This window comes from Enoplosus armatus, chromosome 3, assembly GCF_043641665.1.
Source record: "Enoplosus armatus isolate fEnoArm2 chromosome 3, fEnoArm2.hap1, whole genome shotgun sequence".
Taxonomy (NCBI): Eukaryota; Metazoa; Chordata; class Actinopteri; order Centrarchiformes; family Enoplosidae; genus Enoplosus; species Enoplosus armatus.
In genome coordinates, this window is record NC_092182.1 from 25,255,280 (window position 1) to 25,273,897 (window position 18,618).

Sequence of the window (18,618 nt, forward strand, 5' to 3'; positions counted from 1 at the left end):
ACACAATGTCCAAGTAGCTTGCTTGCTAACGCGGACAAATTGCTAGCTAGCTAACATGGCAAAATACTGTCTTGAGTGGATAACGTCAGCTAATTCACCCAGACTCCCAGGGCTGATCAGGCTGGTAAATTGACTAGCTGTTTGCAAATCACTTCATCAGCTAACCAAACCAAAGCCAGATCCATGCAGCGTAGCTAAGTTACAGCTAGCTGGCTAACCTTAGCTTGCTCGCTAACGTTATGGCTAGCAAAATACTACCTGAGTGGATCTGTTAATTGGCTAGCTTGCCACATTACTCCACCAGCTGACGTGATCCATGATACTAACTGATGTATTGTGACAAATGGCATTCATTTCAGCCAACAATAAATGATAGATTACAAGAGCGACGCAAGGCAGGAGTGGACAACTCTTTACTTTACTGCAACTTAGCTATACAGGATCTAGCGTTAGCTGATGAAGTAAATTACAATTCACTAAAAATGTGTCCAATGATGCAAGAAACGAGCAGCCAGGCGCTAGGCTAGGTTGTAAACAAACCCCCATATTGGGCAGATTTATTTAGAAGCTACCCACACTGTTGTACACGTCCATCACAATTTACAGACCAACTTCCTTATTTAACTTTGATCTAACATACTTGTTCTGGTTTTTGTTCAGTTTTACTGTGTAGTAAGGGATCATTTTCAACATTAAGGGTGTGCTCACCTTCAGTTTTACCTCCAAGTAAAATGGTTTAGATTAGGGGTTTAGGATGGAAGAATCAGCGTGTTTGACCCGGGTTTGCATACTGTTTTAGCTGCTAAATGTTCTGCTGGTGTCTCACAAGCATTTAAAGTTGAATGGGCCAAAACCAGTCTATCAAATGGTTTTGTACACACCAGACTTTTCAATTTCCATGCCTAAAGGACCCCGGACAAGCCCGTTTAGGCTACTGTGGCCACTTCACTATAATTGAAACCACATTTCAAGAGCATGACTGTTTCACCAAAAGCTGATATAAAAGCCAACTTTCAGTGTTGTGTTCAGCACTCTGTGTAACAGTGTGTCCTTTCCACTAAAAAAACAACTAGATAAAGAAATCAAAGAGAGACTCCCAGTGGACACAGAGCCTGTAACAGCAGGCTTCCACATGAGAGGAACTGCTAGAGGGCAATTTCCCTAAATTTGACAGCACACATGGTGAGCCATCCAACTCCGATTTCAGCATAATTTTTCTCTTAAGTTTCATAATTTGTATGGGGGATGAATCCATGCAACAATATGTGCTATTTGTGCCACCCGCTCTCCATTCAAACCATCTCCTTGATGGAGAAAAGGGATGAAGGGAGGGAAGGACAGAGCTTTTCTTTTCTTGCCTTTCCCCTCCCACGCTCCTCCTATCCAGAAATAATCTTCTCTTCCCCTGCCCACTTCTCTACCCCTTCACTCTTTCCATTTTTCTTTTTGTCTTACCTCGTGTCAGTGCTGTGTATACGTTTTGTTAAAAAAAAAAACGATAGTAGATTTAACCAAATAATGGTTAAGAGCTGTTAGTAATTCAAGCCATTTCCTTGACACTTTTAGAGCCTGGATGATCAATGATGTACTTCAAGCAATGATTCTAGAAAAGACTCCTCAAGTTTGTGCCTCAAGCTTTGAGCACAGTCTGAACTTTATTCTCTGTTCAGTGAAAAACTTAACAGCAAAGGTGTAGGAAAGTATCTAAATGCTTTGAGTTCAGAACATTGTCAGACAAGTGTCAGGAGATTCATCATCACTGAGACTTTTTCAGCCTTTTATTATTTATTTTTTATTTCATATTGCATATTTGCATAAAACTTCACATTTTACATCAGTTTATGCTCTTTTATTGATTTATGTATCATTTCAGCTTGTACAGTTTTCTTCTGAACATGATTTTACTTTATCCACTCAAAGTTTGACATTCATCTCTAACCTCTAAAGCGATACAGGACTGATGAGGTTGTGGAACAGGAATATTATCTTTGACCCAGTCCTCATGAATCGCAGCAACAATCACTCGACAAACCATTAAAATTGTGCAACTCGTGTTTAAGAGACTTGACTGAATGATCAACGAACTACAGTTTAAATGTTGTTATTTTTCCAAAAGCAAGTGGGAAGCAGGTGAGGCGTCACTGCTGGACTCCTCAGTGGCAGAAGTGGTGACGCCATTTGATTGGAGGAAATATGTGGTGCTATAACTTTGCCAGGCCAACAGTGAGGGTTAGCAGTAACAGTAGCAATGGGATTTGACCACACCAAACTGTGATTAAAAGAAAAAAGGAAAAATTAGAAACAAAAAAATGGATATTAATTATACAGTAAGTCAAGACATCTTTACAGAAGCTTGTTTTAAACTCCACAAGTGGTGCCTGTGATTCATGGAATCTGAAAACTAGCACAGAGGAAAATTGGATTCTGAATATCATAATTGTCACTGTAATAAGCTGGCAGGCAGAAACATTGTAATCCTCAAAGACTGCATTTTGTTGACCTGACCCTGAGACAAAGATAGACTGTATGACATATATGCTAAATGTTAAAGGGCATAAAGACACAGTGACACATGAGGGGATGTGTTTGAGAATAAACCTACTACTGTCATTTTACCCACCTTTTTTTGTATTATTTAGGGTGGTTCTTGAAATCTGTAACTTACAGTATGAAGTCAGACTGCTTATTATAAATTCATGCTGCAGCACTTATTCATATTGCCTCACTTTGATCACTGACTGGCAGTTTACCAGCTCCTTCCAATGAAATAGTCCTTTACGGGATAAAATAATAGACACATATATGCAAAACTTTTGAGAATGTTTTTCCTTTTTCAATTCTTCGCAGCATAGTCAATCACCTATGAGCAGCATCTTCAATGTCACATCTATCTCAAACTGCCTGCCGTGTGTTTGACACATTCAACTTTGGGAACTGAAAGAAACAAACACTTGCTTCCAAAAAAACACAGATAAATGAATTCAGCAGTTGCGTTATATTAAAGATCACAGGCTACCTGATCTGTTAGACACTGAGATAATTATGCAAAATCATGGGGTTAACAAGAACCTTTTACATATTTTTTCTCTCATTCCCACTATGGACAGAGACAAAAGTGAGACTCTTCTGAGCTGTGCATGTCCTCAACAAACTCATGTCATTCCACAACTTTCAGGAGCCTCATGCATTGATTTTTTCAGCTCATAAAAAATTTAAGTTACCCAGAATTCAAAAATAACTTTCGACTTTTGGGCTTAAAAAACATATTTACAGAAAAAATATGATTTTTTTTTTCTTACAGTATGTGCAGGAGATCAGTTCTGTCATTGCAATTTCCACTATTTAGGCTATACATTAACTGCAGATCAATGCTGACTAACTTGGATTTGTTGTATTGTTTTCTCAGAGGACTGACACATAAATATCCTCGCCTTGTTTCCTGCTCGCAAACTTTCTGAAAGAAAGTTGCAGAAATGCTGCAAATCCCCACCCTAAAAAAACACACAGTGACAGTGCAACTTTTATAAAAAATGAATAAATAAATCCAACCTAAAAAAACAATAATAATAAAATAATAAAGCATGAATTCCGATCCATATGAGGAAGTAATGCAGGAAGCACAAGTTTTCTTGCCAATGACAGCACAAGCAGATATAAAGGCTCTAACAGAACACATGATGTTCCTCATGCTCCAAATAGCATCAAGGAGAAAGAGACAGCAAGGGAGAGGCGGAGAGAAAGAGAGGGGTAGATTATTTATTATTTTATTTTTTTCTCCCTACCAGAACAGATCTTTGACGCCGCCCCCCCCCCCCCCCCGAGATCAAGGTTTGAACAGAAAGTAAGTAGACGTTCCCGAATCTAGCGCTTCCCGTCTCCTCTGCCATCCTGCTGAACTCTGTCTTTATTCACTCTCTCTTCACGCCATGGAAGGGCCTCCTGTGTTTTTGGGTTTCTGCTCTCAAACCTGTGTGTGTGTGTGTGTGTGTGTGTGCATTAGTGTGCATGTACAACTGTAAGAGCGAGATAGAGAATGAACAGTGGGGTTAAGCAGGACAGAAGAGGACTGTGATTGTGTCAACATAGGCATTTCTTTCTGCCTTTCTCTTTTGTCCTCTACATCGCTGTCTCATACTCATTCTCGATCTGTCAGGGTGTAAAATATTCATGTTTCTCCAGTGCTCTTTTCATTACAGCACTGTGGCTCTTTGGCCTGCTTGTTCAGGCTGACATATCAAGAATCTGCAACAGAATCTTGATTGAACCCTTTATTTTCTAAATCCCCCAATTGTCTGACTTGTCAGTCTTTCCAGGTGCCAGGTAGCTCAAACTCAGAATGGACAGCTCGTCAAGATCACTGACAGGTGGTGGAGGAGAACCAAGCAAACTGAGGTGGGGTGAGGGTGGGACTAGCAATATAACTCAAGGTGAAACAGTTCACACAGTAACAGCAGACTGCCGATTTCAGAGAGATGTTGATAAAATCGATTTAATCAGGGTCTGAATCAACTTAGAAAAGCTACAGTAAGCCAGATGTAGGCAACTAAAACTTCTTAGTTAACAGACCATACGATTATTAGTCTTAATAGCCCACAGATTTATTTATTTGTACAATGGACAAGGGGGAACTCTCCTAACTGAGCCCCAGGCGGACTGTGGTCAGAGCTCATCGCCAACAAGGATTGCAAACCCTGCAGAGAGACCTGGATGAACTGGATTATAAAATAATACTATTAAACTCACTGTCTGATTTTATCTCCAGGCTGTCCACACCTACTGGTACAGAAAGCACTGACAAACAACCTACTTTGTCATTTATAAGAAAAAAACGAAACAAAAAAAACATTATTTTATTTTATCGTTTTTTAGTTTTACTATACCTCTATTATTTTTTTACTATACCTCTGACAGTATTGTTGGAAAGCCAGATTTTGCAACAAGCAACAACCTGAATAACCATCAAGACGTTTCCAGTTCTAATCTACAGCAGCACTCCCCCTCTCAGTCACTGGCTAGTCGTGCTTAGCTCAACTCCATCAGCTCCTGCACAGGAGGTGAAAGGACCAGAATCAAATTGCCAATTTTGCTGACAGATCAAATGAGAGAGGGCAGACTCTATTGAGGAAAGCAGATGGCAGATCTTCAATCTACCAAACTCTGCACAACAAAGAATGTGTTCTCTGGTGAAATGTGCTATTAGAAGCACCCACAAGGTGTTATTAAAGCTCTTCGATTAAATTACAGGCATCACACATAGTCCCTAAATGTTTTCAGGGATGTGGTGGCTCCAGGTATTGATCAAATATGGCCTGGTTGTTAATTCTCATGCCCGCAGGAGTCACTGGGTAGTGGTGCATCCCTTGGTTATCTTGATTATATCACGGGTGTCTGCGAGCCAATCGACCTCTTGACCCAGACGTTTCAGAGTGGAAGCAAATTGCCAATTTTGTTGTCAAAGCCTGCTGAGTTGGCTGGACTTGTTATAAGCAGATAGCTGCTCTTTCTCCCCCCCCCCCCCCCCCCGCGAGGTGCCAGCAATCACCGTTCAACCTCCGCAGAGTGTATCAGCCCGATCAAGTACCCATCCAGACAAGTGGCCATTCCAGTTTATGGTGAGGGTTTAATCAAAGGAGAAATGCAACAAAACAACATTCAGCAGAGTTAAAGACCGCCACTGGTGATGTTGATTTTATAACGTCATGTTGAGACATTTCCAGCGCTGCTACAGTGGACTTTATGGTCGAGAAGCATAAAAAAGTAGTTCTGATTTTGCTGAACCAAAAAACAGAGCTACTTGGTGAAAAAAGTAGGATATGTATGTTATTAAATCAATATTTAAGATATTATAAACTTATATATTTAGACTTTTTTTCAGACAATACATTTGTATCCATGGCGAGAATGCATGTGTTAAATATCGTAGCAACACCAGCATATCACCACAGTCCTAGCCTCTCTTCATCGGCTCCCAGTTCATTTTAGAATTCAGTTTAAGACCTTACTGATTGCTTTCGAGGCTCTTAATGGTTTGGCCCCATCTTATATTACAGACCTCATTCACTGGCACTCAGCCCCTGGGTCTCTGAGATCTGATAACAAATTTCTCTTGCATGTTCCACGGTCAAGATTAAAGCTAAAAGGGGACAGAGCCTTTGCCAAAATAGCTAATATGATAGCTTTCTCCATGTATCCGTTTCCTTAAAGGTCAGTACTGTCAAGACTGTTTGCTCCCACTTGGTCTCTGGTGGCTGACTGACACATGGAAACCTTCATTTCACACTTGTTTCTCATAAATTGTTGATATCTGACAGTGACAGCATTTGAGTGTAGAAATGTCCTGTAAGAACTTTGGCTATAAAACTCCAGCTGAAAGTCTACTTCTTCTTCCCAGCAACCTCCATCTTTTTGCACATTTAGATTCACACTGCTAGTTTCAAGCAATCCAGACTTTGTACATAAAAGTCACACAGACTCAAAAGTAAGACAGAGTGCTGGCAATGTCCTTCCCCATGAGATTAGAAATGTGTGACACAAACACATCAGTCTGTAACTCAGGCTAAGCACGATGGACTCTCTGACGGACGGACCAATGATTGATGCACTCTCTGCAGCAGCTTACCTCCTCTGGTGTATATAGTAGATTCATTCCTCAGAACCAATACTGAAGAGGAATTTCACCTCATGGTGTCTCAAAGTCTCCCTTCAGGAATTTCCTGCAGTGAAGCTGGCTGTATAGATGTCAGCATTTGTCTCAGCACTTCTACTAAAACCTTGTCCTTTGAGGTTGCTTAACTGCAGTTGATTTAGGTTTTGTCCTGATGATCTTGACTGAGATACTATTCTCCAAATATGACATAACTGCTCCAGACACTGTATGTCTGGAATGAACACCCTTAATCAAAATGAACAGAAATCCAGCTTGGTCAAATGAAGGTTGTATATAATACACAACTTTCTGTGGTGCTAATCTACATTGTGCTAAGGGTTGCTGCGGAGTCAAGACTTTGGCTGGTGATAACTAATATGAGACAAGCTGAAGCAAACCACTCTAATAATCTCAAGACGGGTCAAGAAGCTAAAATAGACTTTAGAGAAGATTTCACACACAAAAAGCACGGCATGATTACATTTCTGATGCTTTTAGAGTATAAGTTCGGACTTAAATTGAGTGCAAAACTGGAATGAATTCACTTCCCATGTCTACCAAAATAAGTTGCAGTGCGAAATGCACAGAAAAGAAATAAAGTAGAGAGTTAGATGGGATCATGGGAGATCAATTACACTGAGTGGAGGAGATAGTAATATGTGAATCAGTGGGGAGAGGGAGATGGAGAGAGGTGCATCTTGCTTGGAAGTTTTCAACCTGCGACAGATAAGGAGTTATTTGTTGCTGATATTGCTGATATTAAGAAGGTAGATACCTGATACTGGGAAAACAAGACAGGCTTTTCAAATGGAGCGGTGAAACCCTGCTTATGAGAAGATTGACACAAGTTTGACTTGTATCACTCGTGTGACAGCTTATGGGTTAAAACCTCTCTGGGGTGAAATGTATAGAGAACTGAAAATGGACCTCGTGGTTAAGGGACGAAGACAACACAAAGCACTAACCACTACTGACAAGGACATCTTGTTTGCCCAAAATTGCCCACAAATTATAGATGGAAGCTAATGAGGCCTGTAATTGCTAACACTTAGTTTTTGGGCATGTTGTTGTAGTATCTTCTTATGTATCTATAATGGAACATTTATCACATACCAGCAATACAATAAAACAACATTAAGCCAGAGAAAGTGCAATCCAGTAAACATTAAAATAAAGTCCTCAAAGAAATGAAATCTCGAACATAAACAGTAGCCCAACAGTAACTTAAATGTGACCTACAATGTTGCATTAGCAAAATATTAGCTTCAGACGGCTAGCATAATGGTCAGCTCTAAACTGATCACAGAAACTTATTTATAATCTCAAATGACATTCACAAAAAACAACAAACACAAAATACTTATAATAATCAGAATAACTACAGATAGTGGTCCAACAAGGGTGTTTGGAGTATAAATAAAAGAAGCCTGTCCATGTTTCCCAAATCTGACATAGCTTTGGATGTAACAATGTCAGTTAAAGTGCGACTGCTATGGAGCTAATTTATAAGTATATATTATTACTGTTACATTAGTGCATTTTAACTGCGATTTTAATTTGTTTTCCATACATGCGTCATTACTCAATCCTGACTAGCAATCAACACTTTGCATTGCAAATGAGCTTCACACACATCAAAAAGGAAATTAAGACAAAACAAAGCGGCAGCAGCAGCAGCAGCACATGGAGCTGCAGTCAGTGATAGCAGGTTAGAAGGTTCTAGTGCTGGAGGAAAGAGAAGAAGGAGTGAAGCATCCACCCACACACGACTGTAGTATCACCCAGAGAGAGATAGAGAGATTGAGGGCACAGACTATGAGGGAGAGAGGGCGACAGAGAGAGCAAAGGGAGAAGCAGGGAGGCAAGAGGGAGAGAGAGGGAGACCAAATGAGCGCGATGGAAAGAGTAGTGGGGGTGCAGAGATGAGAGAGCAAAAGAAAAGGAGGATTTAACACCTAAATTTAGCTGCTAAATGTGTCTCATGAGCGCACACACAGACAGACACAGCAGCCATAAAATACCAGGTTGAATACCAGGAGGATTTTCCCGTTTTAAAAAGCACTGAGACGTTTATCATTATCCACGTTATCCAGATGATAAGATGTATCACTCCTCAGTTTGGTTGAACACCTACCGTAGAAACCAGATGCCTGATTAAAAGACACTCACAATATACCAGCAGGACAAGAGACACTTAAACATGCAGTCAAATCACAAACACTAGATTCATATAAGTGATGACCTTGCTATTAGGGCCACAGAGTGAACATTTTTCTGAATGCACAAGAGTCTGTGTGGGAAAAGTGAAAGAATCTGCTTCAGGATTTTCCATTTTTTCTATCCACAAGAATGCAACAGTAATTTGGATTTCTAAGTTCATGCTTAGTTCACAAAATGTTGTCAGACCCTGTAACAAATGGGCTTAATTTGAAGTTGAAGTATCGTATTAGAAATGCTGTATGGAAACAAAACTCAATAAAACGTCCTCAATTTCGCAAAAAAGTTGAGTTTGTATGATCGCTTGAGGTGTTTTTTTTCTTTGTCGAAAAAGAGTAACTGGGATATGAAAACGCCTTTGCCAAATAGGTTGTGACGTAGCGAATATGTGACTCACGTGACTGATCAGCTGTTTCTGCTGTTTCTGATCCACACTCACATTCAGACGGTTAGTCTCAGCATGAAACATGGCTAATGCTAGCTGATGTGATCTAATTCCCGCGGATGGGTTAGATGGCCAACCTCTATGTCTTCTACTCCGTTTACTGGCAGATTACTGCCATGCATAAGACGTAGCCTATATCGCCAACTTCTGACGAGACTACGCTTTGAAATGAGTCTACTTTATTTGCTCCAAACCAGATGATGGAAACTCACGCCTAATTCGCATGTCTTTTTTGCGACATTTCTATCTCTACTGTCCTTGCCTGAGAAGTGATCATATCCCCTCTTAGTTTGTTTTTGTATCTTACCAGCTTGTCCGTCTTGCTGTCTTGTTTTTTTTACCAAGACATTAAGTCAATGGCTTCAAGCAAGTGCCTTGTCATCACAACTTGATATCAACTGCTCTTGTTCTCCTGTAGGCCTGTAGTTCAGCACCTGTACAGAGCTAACTCAGTTACAGTGCCATTTTCAGAAGAGGAACACTTATTGTTTTATGCTCACACCTGTTTGGTAATTGCATTGCTCCAAATGAACACTTGGAGCATCGGAGTGTGACAGCATGAATATCAGGCAGTGTGGTGCTGTGCAATTTTGGTACGTATTTTGGCTTTTTATATCATCACCAAAAATCCCTGAGACTGCACTGTATTGGTGAATGTGTCGCATGTAATGACATACTGTTCAGGTTGTCACATGAGGTTAGTTTTGGTTACAGTAGATTAGACTAGGTGAAAGTAGGTTAACCCTAACCCCTTAAGGTAGGTAAGATTAGGTTGCAGTACAGCAAAGTAGATTTGGTTGTAGTGTGTTCAGTCAGCTTGTATGCCCACAATGTGGATGGTGTCTTTGGCTTCATCACTCACAACATGAACTTAAAATACATAGAAGCATATCTTGTGTTATTCCAGCACATTACCAGGATCTTACAGAAATGGTGCATAACACAATCTGTGACACTCATGAGTTATTCTTGTCTCTGCTAAGTAAATCATTATTAAATCCCTCAAAGGGCTGAGTAAAGTCTGTCTTTAACAGACCCAGGAGGTATTGTATTGGCCTCAACATAAATCAACACACAAATGTAATCAAGATGTTTGTATTTCTATAACCACTGTCATTACAAGCACTCTTATAATGCTGTGCAAAGTGTGCTATTTCCTCACTGAAAAGATAACATGATAACACTGTCAGTCTAGTTACAGATGGAGCCAATAAGATAAGTAAGAAGATGAGGATGAGCTTTGTCGATCCCCGAGGCAAAACTGGGTCACTCCAGCTGCAAAAAACTAAAGAGTAAAGACTAAAGATGCAGCATCCCGGCCACAGTGATGCATGTCTCTTATTAAGTACAGTACAGTACAGTGACAGACACGTAGATGTCTACAGTTCACTTTTCACATTTTGGGAGATAAACACAGTTCGTGCAGCATGTGCAGCTAAGAAAGAGAGGGAGACGGCAAAAGTGCAGATGTATCTGAAAATACCTGAAATGAAATTAACACATTTAAATTCCTTATTACAAAATGCCGGTTTCAGGCAGCGAGCCGGTCATGCTATTTTGGTGTTGTACAGGATCCCCGATCAATGTCAGACAGAGGATGAATCCAACTGTGGCCACTGAGGATGTTTCTTCTAAAGTTTACACCTGTTTTGTGACACTACATCAATGCATTACTTTTACTTTCTCTAACGTCCCTCTTTAATGTTTATGCATCAACCGCACCCCATGCCGGTTTTTGTGTTTTATTTGCACTTATGTATTCATACAGTAAAAAGACACTCATGCATTATGAAAAAGTCAGTGTTTGAACACAATCAGTGTCGCAGCTCTTGTTGAAAGGAAGAAATACAAAGGTTTTTTTTTTAAAACTGAGCAATAACCATCAATCTGTCTTCCTACAGTGAATGTGAAGTGTTTCTGAAATCAGATCCTTGATTTTCCATGCGGGGGCAGAGAATGAAATTATGCTTTTATCTAACTTCCAAAGTTTTCCAGCTGCTTTCAATACAGGTATGTTCTCTAAAAACCTGAGGGGAAACTGGCTGATAGTAACTTTCCGCCATGCGTGTGTGTAAAATGAAGCCTGACTTTTGACCCTGAACATTATAGCAGATTCAGAACCAAATGTAACTCTCAATGCTGGTTTCCTGGGACTCTGATTAACGTCAGTTCTAGACTGAAGCAGCCTTTGTAAGTAAAACTAGCTTTCGCAGACTTGGTTTGGAAAAGTCCTAGATTTCAAGAAGTCTTTAAATATTTGATCCAATTTACCGGAATGCTGAAATAAAGCCCTAAATGAAAATGAAGGTTTAAATTGTACCACTAACAAGGCTAAGTTTAACTTCAGATCAATTTCCTGCATGGATCACTCTGATTATTTTACTGACTGACTGTCTTTCGGTATACTCATTTATCATGTGCTTGTGGTTCACTGGTTCAGTCACTGAAAGTAAAACTGTCCTGGTCATAGTGGTCCAGTTATAAAGTCCTGGCGCGCCGCGGAGCGTCTCTCCTGTCGGGCAGCTGTCAGCCGAACACACAAGCTGAGATTGTTGGAGCAGCAAGCAGACACGCTCACACGCTGCCCTCCGTTTCCATTACCCTTTTCGATTTCCATCACAGTTAGTTTTGAAAACGTAGTGATTCGACTGTCAAAATCGGGGTCTTCTCGACTGATGACTCGAATCACTGATTTTTAGGCAGCAAAAAAAGAAATTCACAGCATAATGTTGTAACGTGCATTTCATCAGCTGTGTTAATATGCATCTCTACAATATACAAAAATAACTCCAGGTGAAATCATGTGCATCTTTTGAGACATAACGTTTCTGTTAAAATACATTCATTAAAACGGATGAGTAGTCTGCTAAAAGGGAACTCTTCATGTGGGTCACAGTACTGCAGAGAAGTAGGTAGTGGTGTTTATATTTACCTCAGGCAGTGTGCTGTAGTGGCTATCAGCATGATGTTATTTACTCATTTGTAGAAGGTTTCTAATGTCACATTTGATTACCTGCCCTGTTTGGTGCCTTCCCTTTGCTGTGATCTGTTTTTTTTCACCGGCATATTTGATTATCTCCCCTCTCTGTCGCGCTTTTGATTCTCATGTAGCCATTCAGCTAGTTGGGGATGTCGTTCAGCCTCTTCAGCCTTCATGAGCAGCTTTCAACGGGCTGATTTAATTTTTTTCTCCATCTGCGGTGCTTTTGATGTGCATCCACTCGTTTTTACAGCTAACAGGCCTTTCACACACTTCAGATGTTGTAAACAAGCCAGGGATCTAATTTCTTTTGTCCACGGTAGCAGAAACAACAAATTCATCCCCAAACTCACCTGCCAGGTTCATTATTTTGACAAATGGTGAGATGTTTAGAATGAAAATGGACTCCCAAATGATGTTTGCTGCCAGTGTGGCAGAGGACACCAGCCAACACCACATTTTTATAGGCGTTTGTCTTGTGGTAAATAATAATTTCCCATAGTCATTGTAAGTTAGCTCCTGCTTTCTGAGAGATATTTATACCTGTAAAACAATTAGAATTGTTTTAAACACTATTTTTAGAAATGCAAATACCTGTCCCAACCACAAGCAGACTATATTCAGTGAGCACTGAAACTGTTTTTTAAGGAAGCGTTATAGTAGTGTTATGATCAGTGGAAGCATTGGGAGGAGACATTTAACCTCATTTAACCTCAACTCTAATAATTTGAGTTCATTTCAAATGTCTTGAAGTCAGGTTTCTCTTTCTTGTTAGTGAATCAGCCTACGCTTAAATTAGGTTTTAATCCGTACTGGGGAGTGTTGGTGCTAACAGTTTAACCACATTCTCAGTAATGCCTGTGTAGCATATGTTGAAAATCAGAAGTCCAGGTCTGGGCCAGAGTCTAAGTCTGGACCTCTTCACCAACACTTAGTCTTCTGTAGGATTGAGTAGCTCTTGGAGACACAAACAGGTTCAAAGAATTCACTGCAGACGATCATTTCACTATCTTATAATACAGGGCACTTTTTAACTTCAACACATAGCGTATAAAAAAACAGTAACAAAGCACTTTTTCCAAGTAGTCGGATGGTACAATGAAATGCTTCTTTGCCACATTTCATTTTCTCTAGCTGTTGCTTCACCATGCAGAGAGACAGGAGGAGAGAAGAGAAACTGAAACTTAGTTTGGTAACTGCAGTATAATACCATGTCATTCAATTGTCCGTGAAGAGTATGGAACTACACTGCAGACTGGAGTCTCTCGTTTTCTATTCTGCCCTCTCTTTGTTTAGTTTAAAACTACTTGCTTTAAGTTAAACGTAAATGGTAAAGAGACTGAGACCTGTTTGCACGTCAATACCAAGATATCATACAACATGGCATCGATCAAGCTCAAGCAACAAGCTCAGGCTAATTCAGCTGGTCTTTCTACAAAAGAAACCACCAACACAAAAACACAAGAAGGAGTCCAGCTTTCTATGGATGGAGCACAGTTTGCATGTTAGTCTTAGGTTATCATTTGTCACTTCCTGCGGAATGAGAATTGTCCACATCACTGTCTAATACTAGTTGGTCTATGTTGCCTCTTGTGCTGCAGTCTGAAATTGTGATTTAAGCAGAACAAAAGCTCCTTGAGTTAATGGGAGCTTCCATATTTCACCACTTACCCTGTCTCTGTTGTTTCTGATATGCTGCAAGATATCTTTGAGGTTAAATGAAAAGGTCACAGAGTGCCAGTTAAATGCCTTTGTGTAGCACTGCGAACATGCCTGAACTCTGAGATGTACTGTGGGGTTGTTTATGTACAGCTCCAGTAAAGGTGAAGGCTTGACTGTTGGAGCAGGACTGCAGCTTCTGGCTGATGATAATTTCCCATCACATATCTAGTTTGCATTATCTGTCAGCTGCTGCAGAATTTCAGCAGGAGTTTTACTGCGGAGCTGATAATTTCAGTGCGTGAGGCACAATTATAAGATGCAGATTTGAGATGAAAATTGGCTCTCATGGAAATAACGCAGAGGCTCAGCAGCTTTGGGGTATATTTAGGTTGCAGAACACACATGCACAAACCAAGTCTGAAATATCTGTGGCTTGGTGGATGGCTTATACTCTCATAGTGTCTCACTTACACACACCTGATTGTTCTAAAGTATCATAATCAGTTGTCCTTTTTTAAATAAAACCTCGGTAAATCGCACAAAGCAGTTTCATTTCATTACATTTTGACCCATGTTCTATTTTTCCCACCAGAATTATTCAAAATGACTGAAATACACATCTGCATACTGATTTTTTAAAAATGTTTTGGGCTTAATATACTTATCTCCAAGGGCATTTCTTTATGTCATTAAATCTCTCTGTTTTGTTACATACAGAATGACTTGATAAACAGTCAAATTGTTTGTTTCCAACTGAATCCACCTTGTTTATAATAATGTTTGCTTCTGTCTGTAAAGTGGATTTAGTGGTATTTGTGTTGCCCCACACTCCCTTACAATAACTGTAGTACGGCAAAATAAGTGGATAGTAAAAGATTTGAATTGATCCAAAATTGCAATACCTTTGGACACAACTGTCTTTATATAAATTATGTGAGATGTTAAAGCATGCTTGTACTTTTTACATCCCAAAGTCACACCCTTTTCAAATGAACTCCAAATTTTAAATGTTGGTAATAAAGGGACAGAACTGTTTGCAGCTAGTTAACATCATGCTTCTGCACATTGCACATTGCTTTTCGTGCATTTGTCAACATGTGGACTGACTTACTGTAGCTATTTTCCTTCGATTGCATATGTAGCTTGCTTTCTAGCCGTGCCTTACCCTGTCTTTCAAGTCATTCGCCTGAGGTAAATTTGAATTTTTGCTGCAGGCCACATCCACAACGCTTTTTTAGTACAGGATGACAGTTGATCGTTTTATTGAAATTCATTTGTGGCACAGAGTCATTTTCGCAAGAAAAAAAAATCATGCTTTGAGACAAATACAATGGTCCAGCCTGGTCTCAAGACAATGTACATATTGTCCAGCATTCAATCATTTCCCCATATTTCATTCTAGCCAGTAATTCCCCTCTTCATTCCCCACCTAACTCACATTCATCACTTACACACAGACATATACACACACGTATTCATTGTTCAGAGACAACGTGCTCGATGCTTTTCACCTCTCAGATCACTGTAGGTTGTGCCTATCACCGTCTGTCAGTTACTGCACTTGGTTGGAGAGGAAGAGTGCCATAAGACCTGCAATTAACAAGGGAATTCTATTGTCAAAGATGTGTGTGTATTTGATTGATAAGATTCGGGGGGGATGCCGCAACTGACCACTGAAACCACAACTTATGAGGGTGATTCACACCGGCATTATTCCAAACCAGGAACCGTTCACCTAAAAAATTGGTAATAGAAATGCATTTTCCACAACCGGATACGGACCAAGAACCCATACACGAGTCTACCTGTACGAGGTGGAGGTTGGTTCCAGTCGAACTGTGATCGGTTCTGTACTCCAATGGCAGGACAAAGGTTTCAGTGGCACTATTAGCCAGAAAATGGGGGAGATAAAACGCCTCATGTATGAGCAGAGTATAACCTTTACGGCCAACTTGATGACCCATGACATTTTTTGTGAAAGGGGCAATGAAAAAAGGAGTGCTTGTTTTATCCTTCTTCGCAGTCCATGAGGTTTTTCTCGCTTCCTAAACTTGTACTGGCTGAGCTCTGACTCGCCATTCACTAAATTCTCCCATTTTCCCAGCGCATGTCAAAATGGTTGCCAATCCCATTTCCTGGCAACAGGACTGCAGCTATAACCTCCAACATATCAGAAGTACGATGATTCACTGGTTACTACATATTGGTAAAGGGATCTAACCCTTCTGGATTCATACCAGGCACATTAAACATTTATGATCTCCTGTTGCTGTAAGATAAAAGCATCCAGCAAATGGCATGTGTGTTGTGTGAAGAAAAACACCATCTATTGTGCTGGAACAGAGGGGCATATTGGGATGTTTGCCTTGATTTGTGTTCCCTCTTGCTTTCAAAGTGACCTTCCTCTGCCTGCAGTGTAATGTTTGGTTCTCTGATGGTTGTTTGATGCTGTTTGAAGTCTGGCTGTTGCAGTTTCTGCTGAGTGATTAGAAAGATTGTTTGATGAAAGGATATATGGGAGGGGAGAGGGAAATAGGCACACTCACACATGTACATTTACTACTGTAAACTCCTTCCTCTATAGGTTTTCTACCACACTCTCGCTCTCCCTCTCTTCTCTGCGCTGTTTGTGTACGATCAAAGCGAGTTAAAAAATAAACCTCACAAAAAATCTGAACTCTCTGTGAAACACTTTCCAAAGTCTTTGAAGAACATGAGGCACCTAACAAACTGTGGCATCAACACTAACCAGCTCAGAGCTAATTAAATGGTAGCACTAACTAATTAAGCCAGCTGAACAGCAATGCAGCAAACACTGGCAAACAGACAACAAAACAGCGTCACAGGAAAACTGAGAGCCAAACTTTTCTGTCGCTGCAGGAGAAAATGCTGAGGGCATCATTGCAGTGCTACTTTCCTCCAGTCTCCTGTGTATTACATTTATATACGAGACTTCTGACACGGCCAGCGTTGCTAGTAAAGAAATTAGAAAGTCTAATCTTCATATGTGGTGCAGTGGTCAAGGTGGTGGATGGGCATTTGTTTGCCTTCAAACAGTGTCTAGTCAACCATGACTAGACTGTGACACCAGATGTGATGACAATTTACTTTCATCACATCGAGAAGAGATGCAGCAACATCACAGCATCATCAGAACAGAGTCCAACTGGACAGGATCACAAAGGTTTTGTAAAACATAAGCAAAGCCCCAGTTTAGACTCTTTAGCAAAACCACTCATTGGGAGATTAAACTGAGTATGAGCATGTGGGTGGATTCTGTAGTATAAGCAATGGAAAAACACTGACAGCGAACATAATCCGGGCAGCATTCCCCCCCCAAAAAAAAGTGATTGGCATAATCACATTTGAAAGTAACTTATTGGAGATACAGTATAGGGGGTCACTAAGACCAGCTGCTTACTGGGAATTGTTTTATATAATCCATCAGCCAGTGAGGAGTATTAACAACAGTGGGTGGAAGGTTATGTAAATTGCCTGTAGGTGTAAATCTGTGATAGGCTGGCGACCCGTCCAGGGTGTATCCCCATTCTTGCCCATTGGGAGCTGGGATAGGTTTCCAGCCCTGAACAAATGACGAGCTGGCCAACAAGTCTTTATACCTAAACAGCAAAATAAGTAGTTTATTGGCGACTTTTGAAAAGTACAGATATGAGTGTTTTTTTAATCTATGGTTAAGGTCTGATTAAGTTGAGAATAACTGCTTAACACTTTGTACTTTGTACTCTTAGTGACGCTTTAAGAACGTCATGCCACTTTGCTTTGCTACTGCAAACCTTGGTCATTTTCACCTGAGCAACGCAGTCATTATTCACATTAGGGAGGTCAGTTGTGAAGAAAATGTATGGATCGTTTTAAGTCATTTGACCAAATCTGATCTGATGAAACCAACATACATTCAAATACATACGCGCACATACACACACATAAGCCTCCTTGTTACAATAGGAATAAATGAATATGTAAAGAATGTAAAGAATATCTTAATATCTTAAACCGGACACATTGTGCCGCCTGTAAACACAACACAGAAACACACAAACACAGACTGTTTATTTCTCTGAATCTCTCACAGATGCAGAGCTTACATGTCTTTGAAACACACATGCAGTCACATGAATACACACTCATCAACTGCTACGAATTCATTCATGAACAAACACCCAACTTCACACACACACACACACACACACACACACGAGGCGGTGCGACCTCTCACCGCTGATGCAGAGGCTGAAGCGGCAGAGTTCGTCGCACAGGGTGTCTGGGCTCTCCAGCTCTCCTGGTCCTCCCCCTCTCCCTCCTCCTCCTTCTCTCCTCTTCTTCCTCGGCGACATCCTCTTCACTATCTTCATCATTCGTTCCACTTTGTCCATCCTGAAGGATGGAGGGCTGACCAAGGCTCGCGTGTCAGCTGTAGATTCGGCAGACCTCTTTTTTCTCCTTTTCCTTATCTCCCTTCTTTCTCACTCTTTTGCTTCTTCTTCGTCTCCCACCACTTCTTCTTCTTTTCTAACTCTGTTTTTTGGGAATCCTGACAACTTTCGCCACTCTACACTAACTTGATTCTCGCTTCCCCAAAATCCCTCCTCTTCCTCCTCTCCCTTCTCTCTTCTTCCTCTCCTCGGTCTGGTCTTCTTTGCTATCTCC

The 18,618-nt window shown here is 40.5% G+C and overlaps 1 protein-coding gene across 1 annotated transcript in view; it reads right to left on the reverse strand.

Annotated features, from left to right (window-relative positions):
* LOC139282446 (glutamate receptor-interacting protein 2-like) overlaps positions 1-18,344 on the reverse strand; it is a 134,698-nt gene extending 116,354 nt beyond the window's left edge. The window contains exon 1 of the mRNA XM_070902167.1: positions 18,188-18,344. Coding sequence (XP_070758268.1) covers positions 18,188-18,344 — 157 coding nt within the window. The remainder of the gene's footprint in view (positions 1-18,187) is intronic.
* Between the last annotated feature and the right edge of the window lie 274 nt (positions 18,345-18,618).